The sequence below is a fragment of the Pangasianodon hypophthalmus genome, chromosome 27 (assembly GCF_027358585.1).
Source record: "Pangasianodon hypophthalmus isolate fPanHyp1 chromosome 27, fPanHyp1.pri, whole genome shotgun sequence".
NCBI lineage: Eukaryota > Metazoa > Chordata > Actinopteri > Siluriformes > Pangasiidae > Pangasianodon > Pangasianodon hypophthalmus.
The window spans coordinates 13,602,980-13,613,277 of record NC_069736.1 but is presented as its reverse complement, the minus strand read 5'-3'; the positions used below and the strand labels follow the sequence as shown (position 1 = coordinate 13,613,277).

Here is a 10,298-nt window from a genome sequence, read left to right as displayed (position 1 = left end):
TCCTCATACACACACACAACTATGTCACCACACTTTAAGTCAATAGGAACAGTCCATTTATTCATTCTTCTTCAGTAATCAGTTCAGCCTGTCATGGTTTGCTGTGAATCCGGAGCCTATCCCAGGAACAGTGGACGTGATGTTGGAGCAAAATCTGAAATATTAACACTCATGCGTCCTCTTTCTTGGATTCTCTTCATATTAAATCTTCAAGCATTTTGCTTCATTTGATTTTGTGAGAAAATATTATTTAAAAAAAAGTTTATACAGAATGAGTATGATTCTTCTGGCAGTTCTTCCGAAATGTGATGCCACTTTATTAGGAACACCTGTACGTCTGTTCATTCATGCACTTATCCAGTCTCCTGGCATCTCCAGCCGACTGTCTGTAGCCTCAGATTCCTATTCTTGGTAGACAGGAGTGGAAACCAATGTGGTCTTCACTTGTAGGTGTTTTGCATTCTGAGATGCTTTTCTGCTCACTGCGGCTGCATGGAGTAGTTATCGTAGCCTTCCTGTCAGCTCAAACCAGTCCGGCCATTCTCGTCTGAGCTCTTTCATCAACAAGGTGTTTCCGCCCACAGAACAGCTTCTCACAAGGTATTTTTTTGTTTGTTTTTCGTTTTTCATCCGGTGTAATCTCAAGAGACTGTTTTGCATGAAAATCCCAGGAGAGCAGCACTTTCTGAAACACATAAACAAGTCATTGGTTAATTGCGTGAATGTGCAAGTACAAGGGTATTCCAAAAAAAAGTGGACGGTGAGCATATATTACATTATAATAATAATACTCCGGGCAACATATGCAGCCCTTCACCCAAAAACCAACATTCTGAGCCTTTATACAAGTGGGAAGATATAATGTGGCATTAATGTGCACAATATAGAAATAGAATAGACTGCCATTGCCAGATAAGTCCCTCTGTGGAATGTACCACAGATAACAAGGGTTAGCTGACAGAAAAATTCTTCCACTTGCTGGAAAAGGCAGGACTCAATTGATAGCACAGAGGCTTTATATAATAGCATAAAGTCTGAACAAGTAACTCAATCACAGTAGGGGTTTATCATATCAGACAAGACGCAGGATGTAGACTGTACATCTACAAGACGTAGGCAGGAACAACACACGCTGAGCGGCATTGCCACATGGCAAAGGATTATACGCAGTAACATCTGCAAGGAAATGAAAATCTACGACACCGTGAGATCTTCCAGGTGCAGACTGACAAAAAAAGTGATAACAAATTAATCAGACAGCATATGCAGATGTACATGTGGCAATCCTGAAGGTATGGTATCCTGATGGTACCATCTAAAGGAAGGAGTGTGAGAAGCTGGAGATAAACCAGAGACGGAAAAAAGGAACTAGATATCATGAAAGGTTAAAAACAAGGATATCCTGGTGCTGATAGGAGCTATTGCGATTGTGCTCACTAAGCTGGAAGACTGGTAACTCTCTGCAACAGTTTCCAGTAATGATAGTTTCATTCCAGAAGAATTCCTAGGAAGAGTAAAAAAATACTGTGCAATCTCTCATTTCTCTGGTGGGAGGTGCAGATACCCACCGCAAGGGTTTGAGCTACGTCCCGCAAGATCTACTTCTGCTTTTTTGTCACACTACACTAAAAATAAACAACCACCTTTCAGCCCTTTCAACCTTTAAATGGGTGGACGGTTACATTAAAGGTGCCCTCTGTAATATTTAAAGGTATTTATAGACTTGTAGTAATCATATAACTTCAAAGCTACCTTAGAAAAACTGCCATGTGCAATATTGCCATGTGTTTTATCTTGCTACTTTCTTTATTTTAGCCTTTTTTTTCTATTTTTCTGGCCCAGAATTTAGTTCCAAGCATACTTTCATTTTTCCTTAAAAGCTTAAAAGCTTTTCAGGTCAATATACTTTCAATAGATGGCTTGGTGGTGGTTGAGGGAAGGTGAAGGCTTGTCAATATTTTCATTTAAATTGGAATTGACCTTACAGGTATCAGAAGGCTTTAAAACTCACTAATTGCTCCTTTAATGACATAAAACCAGGTGACAACTATTTCCCATGAGAACTATTTCTGCATTTTTGTCATACTAACCGCTTTTACAATAAACAGCCATATTTTTTTGCAATTTTATTAAACTGTTTGTTGCCTTTTCAACCTGTAATGGGTGGACATTTATATTAAAGGTGCCCTTTGTAATGTTTAATGGTACCACCTCCAGTTGGAACCAATCTGCTCTGTCATTTTTCCTTAAATGCCAACTTATAAGGTAAATATACTGTAGTTTCAATAGAGGGCTTGGGGATGGTTGGGGGAAGGGTGAAGGCTCTATATTTTCATTGTAATTGAGATTCACGTCAAAGGAAGCAGAGGGCTGTAAAAATGACCAGTTGCTCCTTTAATGTCATTAGACCTGGTAAGACAGCAGATACCCACCACAAAGGCGTGACAGATATTTCTTTTAAAATCTAGTTCTGCTTTTTGTCACACGAATCACTTTACTAACAATAAGCAGCCAGATTTTTGTGATTTCATTAAATTGTTTGTTGTTGCTTTAACCATAAATGAGTGGACATTTATATTAAAGGTGCCCTTTGTAATGTTTAAAGGAATGTCTAGACTCATAATAATCATATAATGTCAAAGATACCATAGAAAAACTGTCATGTACAATATTACTATGCAAGTGGTCTTTGCTAGTTTCTTTATTTTAGCTTTTGATTGATATTTTTCTGGCCCAGAATTTAGCTCCATCCCAAGCTAGAACCAAGCTGCTCTAAGATTCTGCCTTAAAAGCCAACTCATGAGGCAAACATAGTTTCAGAGGAGGGTGTGTGGTTGTTCAGGGCAGACAGTCATGTCACAGGCAGTAGAGGGCTGTTAAAAATAACAAATTGCTACTTTAATTGTATTTTTACACCTTCCAAATAATTAACCCTTAACAAGTCAAACCTTGCTCTACCAAACAACAGAGTGATTACATCAGGTTTATTGATCCATCGATGAACCTGACACTGTAATTAAAAACACCTTTAAAGGAAGGTTCTTTCCATTCTGGGCCTGGGTCCAGAAAGGCTTCTAAAACAGCCATGTGCCATTTATCTTTCCTGCTATAAACGATATTGTATGAACTATTCCCTCTGAATAAGTGATACAGCTACTCAAAGCTGGAGCTTACTGGAAGACTTGTTCTCGGGCTGGCTTTTAAGTCCTGAGTTGACTGCACTGATCTGTATCAAATACAAGATGATCTAATAGGGTCTTTGGTTTCTCTCCTCCACATCTGCAATGCCGTGAAATTCTGTCATGCCGGTAAATTAATGTAGTTCGAGCAGTCCTAGCTATTCTGCAAATGATTGCTTTATTTCTTTTCTAATATGGTTTCTGCTTCGCTTATGAACAAGCTGCATCTAATTGATGTAAGATGTACATCTCATTATGTGTTAATGGACCAGAATGCTAAAATAAGACTCGTGCTATTACTACCTAATGCATGCTCAAATCCTTCCATACTCCACCTCCATTCTCCTGCATGAGCTTCTGAAGTTTTGGTAGCGTCTTCTTCTTATCGTCTTCACGTGCTAAGCTCAAAATGCCAAATGATCTTGAAATCTGATGAAATATAAACTCTCTGAACCAGGATGCCCCCATGCCCCTAAGCCTCACCCTCCTTCCTTTCTCTGCAATGCTGGTCTGGGGCTATCAGTATACATGTCTCTTGTCTTCGGTTACCTCATAGCCATGGAGCCTGTCCATTATTCTACTCCACCGACACCGCAATACCCATATCACGTTTGTCCTCTTAGGCTAATGCTATTGAGTGAAATCTGAATGAGAGTTGAATTGCTTTTGGCCAGTGAGTAAGAGTGAATAAAGGCACTTACGAAACACCTTATAATGGGCTTATAATGTGCTGGTCATTTCGACTAATTTTCCTAAAGTTTGTCTCAGCTATTAAGATTATTAGGTTATTGCGCTGTCTGTATTATTATCCGTACAAATAATAATCATAATTACTACTATTAACACTAGTGCTGAAGGAAGACTGTTGTGATGATTCCTACAAGGATGATGACTCCAGGAATTCCTCAAGGATTTTTGGATAGTTAGTGGTTTGTTTAACTTTTGTCCGTAAAAGCCTACTGTAATAGGTTCTACATAGACACATTAAGGGGTACTCAAAAGGGACAATGACTGTCCAACACACACTTGACTTTGTTTCTGTGCAGGTTCTCCCAGAAACATGCTGATACATGGACTGGCTATTCTAAATCACCACTAAATGTCCAGGGTTAATTCCCACCTTACATGTGGTGTTCCTGGGACAGGTTCTGGACCCACTGCCACCCTGATCAGGATAAAGCAGTTACTAAAGATGGACAATTATTGCACCATACTAGTTTGCATTCTATTTTGTACTGTATATGTGTATGTGTTTGTATATTGCATACTATTTAGTAGGCAAGTGTGTGCCAGATATTCATACTGGTTTAGGTTCACCCCTAGCTGGAACCAAGCTGCTCTTTCATTTTTCCTTAAAAGCCAATTTATCACTGTAGTTTCAGTAGAGGGCTTGGGGGTGGTTGGGGGAAGGGCGAAGGCTCAAAATTTTCATTGTAATTGAGATTCATGTCCAATTAATAACAATTAATAATGACCAGTTGCTCCTTTAATGGCGTTAGACGGCAGATAACCACCACAAAGGCGTGACAGCTATTTCGTTTAAGATCTAGTTCTGCTTTTTGTCACACGAATCACTTTACTAACAATAAACAGTCAGATTTTTGTGATTTCATTAAATTGTTTGTTGTTGCTTTAACCATAAATGAGTGGACATTTATATTAAAGGTGTCCTTTGTAATGTTTAAAGGAATGTCTAGACTCATAATAATCATATAATGTCAAAGTTACCGTAGAAAAACTGTCATTTGCAATATTACTATGCAAGTGGTCTTTGCCAGTTTCTTTATTTTAGCTTTTGATTGATATTTTTCTGGCCCAGAATTTAGCTCCATCCCAAGCTAGAACCAAGCTGCTCTAAGATTTTGAGACATGAGGCAAACATGAGGCAAACATAGTTTCAGAGGAGGGCGTGTGGTTGTTCGGGGCAGACAGTCATGTCACAGGCAGTAGAGGGCTGTTAAAATGACGAATTGCTACTTTAATTGTATTTTTACACCTTCCAAATAATTAACCCTTAACAAGACAAACCTACCAAACAACAGAGTGATTACATCAGGTTTATTGATCCATCGATGAACCTGACACTGTAATCAAAACGATCTTGGGGCAGGCATTCATGTCACAGGCAGTAGAGGGCTGTTAAAATGACAGATTGCTACTTTAATTGTATTTAATTGTTAGTGGTGGGCTCATTTGCCTAACTAATTTGCCTAAAGCGTTACAAACAGGGCGGATATTCAAACAAATGTAAAGCGTTCTTCAGTTTGGCTCTGTTGGGGAACCCTTAATGTTTTCTCCCTCTTCAACACTTTTAGAAAAAAAATGGCTCCTCAGGGATTCTTAGGATGGTTAAGGGTTTATTTATTGTTTGTGCTGTGAATCCTCACCGAGAAGGAACTACTCTTAGGTTCAACCTAGACCCATAAACTCAAGACTACTTTAGAGTGAACCTTGTTTTAAGCACGTACTGACTCCTTACTGGTAGTATTTTGAGGAAATGAGCTGTTATATTTGGTTACCACGCCACCATCAGGTATGAAAACCCGGCACACGCTTGATTTCACACCAAACCGCATCCTTCCGCACTAAATAGTATGCAAAGTAGTGCGACGCAATGCGCTTGTTTTGTATACTATTAAGTACGGTAGTATGCGCTCGTGCATGCAGCCAGTAACCGTTCTGTCCCGAGGGGCTCGTGTGATTGGATCCCAGGATGGTGACGTCACGTTTCCCAAAGTTGCGGAAGTTGAAAGTTTTTTTTTTTTCCCCTTGCTGGTTAAAGAGATCTGTCACGCATGAAAGGCAGCGCGAGCGCTCGGAAGGTAAAAAACAAACAAACATGAGCACTTTTCTAAGCAAAATACATTGATTTCTGAGTGTAGAAACGTTGTTTTGGGGATTTCTGGTCCATTTTTTTTCCCGAGAACGACTTTTCTTTAAAAGTAGAAAAAAAAAAAAAAAATCAATTAAAAAACAAGAAGAATGTGGGAACAGGAGGAGTTTGAGAAGCACTGGAGGAATGAGTTTCCTGACGGTGAGGTGCCCAGGATGAACCTGTGCTCCGTGGAGGACATTGAGAACGAGCTGGAGCACTGCAAAGCGCGGCTCAAAAGCCTGCAGCACGAGCTGGCGATGGAGAAGTTCAAGGTGATCTACCTGCAGACCACCATCGCGCAGAAGAAGAAGAGTTACGACTCGGAGAGATGGGGGAACAAGGAGCACGACCTGGATGGTGCAGCGCCCAAACCTGAAAAGACGCAGCACCAGGAAAGCATGCGAGCTCCCCCGGGGATCAGGCTGCACGCTCTCGGGAGCAGGAGCGTCGAGGAGCCGGGCGGAGTGCTGCCCAGAGGGAGCAAGACGGGTAAACCTATCCTGGTTCCTCCGCGGAAGAAGTCCGCTTTGGTGAAGGAGAACGCTCCAGGTTCAGGCCCAGGTTCAGGTCCAGGTTCTTCACATGTCCATGATGAGTGTAACTCAAGGAGACGGGACTCGGAGCGCGACAGCGACAGAGATTACGACGACGTGGAGCTCAATGAGAACTTCGTGCGGAAGAACCTGATCGAGCCCAAGGCGCGGGAGAGCCGCAACTCGTCTCTCAGACCCTTTCGCTACAGTAAGGATTTTGATTCTGGGGATGACGGGAGATTATCGCCTTCTGTGCCGCTCAGAGGGAGTGTCGGCTCGGGCCGCAGCACACCGGACCGGCGCAGTGACGGCTACCTCAGCTCCGAGCACGAAGACTCCTCCTCAGTAGGTAAGAACTCAAACTACCCTCCTTAAAGGTGCCATTGTGGATTTTGTTTTTAATCCTTACTTGTACAAAAAAAACTTGGAAGACATGTAAAACATAAATTAAAAAAAAAACCCTTTTTAAAAGTTTATTAATTCGCATTAAAAACTCGTTTGGGAAACTGAATTCCGGGCCGGAAAGATTGTTTGTGTTTGTGTTTGGATATCAGTCATTTTACTTGGCCACCTGAGACACAGAGGGCGGAGCTTCATGAACATAGGCGGGAATTATTGAAATATCAAACCCTACCTAACCCTTTGAGACCTAATCTTGGAGGCAGGGGTGGTTTTAGTGATTTGCGGGTCCTAAGTAAAATATAGGAATTATTTTGCATTAATAATTAAAAATTTATATAATTTGCATTTTTAGGGCTTGGCTTCTGGGGCCCAAGGTGGTTGCCTACCTTTCCCTAGTGCTAAGTCCACCCCTGCCTGGAGGAAAAAAAAAAGACTACCCTGCTGAAAAGAAAGAGAACAGAAATAGAAACACTCATAAATTGTGTAATGGTTTTAATGGTTATAATGGGAATTGTACTGGTTTTAATGGAAAGTCTACCAGTCCCTGTGGGTCTCTACTGGTAATTTGTGGCATGTTATGTCTAATGGATATCATTAAGGACCAGTAATGGTTTTAATGGCCAGCTGATGGTTTGTAATGCTATTTGTAGTGGAAACCATTAGAATTTCTGTGGTTTCTATTTTTTTTCCCAGCAGGGTAATTTTACCCAACGCTCCTTTAAAGGTGCATCAGGTTAGAGTTCTAACAGAGTATCTAATAGATAAATGAATGATTTTTTTCTTTTTACTCCTTGAACCCACCCCCATTTCCACTCATGTGCACAAAGCTCTGCCCTCAAAACACAATGATCCAACTAGAGTTACCGTTAGCAAGGACTGACATGAGATCACTTTCAAGCGCACCTGGACATTCAACCAAGTTACAGCTCTATAAACATGCAGCGTCTGCTCATAATCATTTATGAGGATGTGAATGGGCGTTGGGAGCATGTCTATAAAATGTCCGGCAAGAGGCCAATCCAAATACAAACAAACATTCTGGACCGGATGGCAGTTTTTCAAACTGTTTATTTTTTTCTCAAGCTACCTGATACACTTGTGATTAAAGCTATTTTTTATTTTTTTTTACAGAATTTCCCATATTATTTGTACTAGTAACAAATGCAAAATATTGACTGTTGCAATTTTAACAGTGTGGCAAAATATTGCGTCACCAGTAGGACCCTAGCTATAGGGGAAAAAAAGCACTGTCAGGAAAAAAGGGTACCTTTCCTTGTTATTGGACTGGTACCCTAAAATGTTAAATGAATAAGAAAAGGTGCACAAATTGTAAAATCTCATAGATCCGAAGCCCATCCCATCATGCACTCATTTACACCTAGAGCCAATTTAGCATAACAAGTCCATGTACTGCCTGGTTTTTGGGAGGAAACCTGAGAGCCCAGAGGGACACTTGGAGAACTAAAAAAAACTCCTCACAGACAGTAACCCAACCTCATGATCAGACCCAAGTGAGCTGGTGATGCTAGCTGGTGATGCTAGCTGGTGATGCTAGCTGGTGATGCTATCTGCTGTGCCACTGTACGCTCTAATATCCAATTATGCATCTTAAATCATTTTTAAAGGTGCACTACATTTAATTTACCATGGTGCACATTACAGGGACAGTACCACTCCAGCGACATAGAAAAGTTCAGCTTTTTCCTAAGAGTGTAAGGGGCCAATGACGGCTATACCCGCCATGTCGCATATTGTGCATTCGCAAAATATTTTATCAAGTAAGATAATATTTTTGTTTCGTTTATATTTGACATTAATCAGTTTAAATCTAAATCATTGGCTTTGTAGATTGTTATTTCAAGTGGCGTGTGTTCTAGCAGGAATTTTCGGAATCCTGACAAAGTAATCCTTCGCAAGCTTCCCATCGCAGACTATTTTCATTCTCCTGGAAAACTTTAACTCCTTTTTTTCCCATAACATCCCTTCTTCTGTGTATCCCGGGCCCTTGGAATCTCGCCATCTTCCTTCCTTCTCTTTCGCACCCCTGTCCAGGAATCTCACTTATTTCCGTTTTGGATAGAGTACTTACTGTATATCAGAGCACTTCAGTATTGCTTAATATCCGATATGAACATTGTCTTACTAGCTGAGCCTGCTCTCTGCAGGTTTATGATTCATACTTTATGGCATAAAATGCGCCAATGAATCGAAATGTTGATTACGACGTGATAACGATCCTGTGTTTCGGGTCCACATCGGCCCTAATGCGGATACTCGGGATCAGATTGGTCGATTCTTGCAGAATGCTTGGTTTCCTGAAGGATTAGTGTAATTTAACCCCAAAGTCCTACTAGAGGTGGTGGGAACAGGTACTGACAAAGGTACACATGTTAATACAGCTGGAACATCATCAGTTGCTGATAGTTAGAATGTAGTGTGGAGTACAGGATTAGCCTAGACTTACAAAAGCAGCAGTCACATTATGGTAGAGTTATAATTACATTGTGAGGTGTGAGTACTAAACCAGATCTATCTTAATATCAAACCTGAACACCCCAAATTCAATCTGTCTCACCTTTTTTATCACGTGATGTTTTCCAGTTCTCCTCCTGGCGTTTTTCTGCCCTGCATATTTTGTTTATTTCCCTTCCCTAAGTAGCTTTAATCAGCTAAAAAAAAAAAAAAAAACCTCAATGTGGGTATGTTAGCTGGAAAAATCCAAAAATGTGAATCACTAAAATCAGGTAGTACTGTTGTTTGTATTGTTTTAGGCACAGCCACGATTGCTTGCTGGGAATGCGACTACCGCCGGCGTTTTGTAGCCGAGTACAGTTTTGAATGCCGAATAAAGCAATACATATGAATGCTTCACCGATTTGGAGAAGCAGTCAACTCCAACTGATTTATTCAAATGAAGGACATGCTAAAATGTCAGCAACTCTGATTTTGTGGTTGGCTGCCAACATGATGTGTACATTAAACTATTTTGGAGACTTTAGTGGTTTTCTGTGTCCTCTGTATTATGGAATTAAATTTGTGCCAAAAGTATTGAACGTAACGCTTCAAGAAACGAACAAAAATATACAATAAGAGAGAAGAAAAACAGTCTAAAACTGAAAACAGTGAACTCAGTGGCAAAAATTTAACATAGTCTTCAAATTAACAGTATTCTTTGTTAACAGTTTTCTAAGACTGCTTTTTGCTAATCATGGTTTATGAATGCGCAGGCTGCACTCTGCAAGTTTACGTTTGCCAGGCACAAACCTCTCATGTGGGCAGGGCTTAACAGTGATTTACTCTCATTGGTTA

At 40.5% G+C, this 10,298-nt stretch overlaps 1 protein-coding gene across 1 annotated transcript in view; it reads left to right on the top strand.

The window, feature by feature from the left end:
• The first annotated feature begins 5,945 nt into the window (after positions 1–5,945).
• The window catches only part of abr (ABR activator of RhoGEF and GTPase), a 151,937-nt gene continuing 147,584 nt past the window's right edge, over positions 5,946–10,298 (top strand). Inside the window, exon 1 of the mRNA XM_034300558.2 lies at positions 5,946–6,936. Within this exon, the coding sequence (XP_034156449.1) occupies positions 6,162–6,936 (775 nt within the window). The 5' untranslated portion in view covers positions 5,946–6,161. The remainder of the gene's footprint in view (positions 6,937–10,298) is intronic.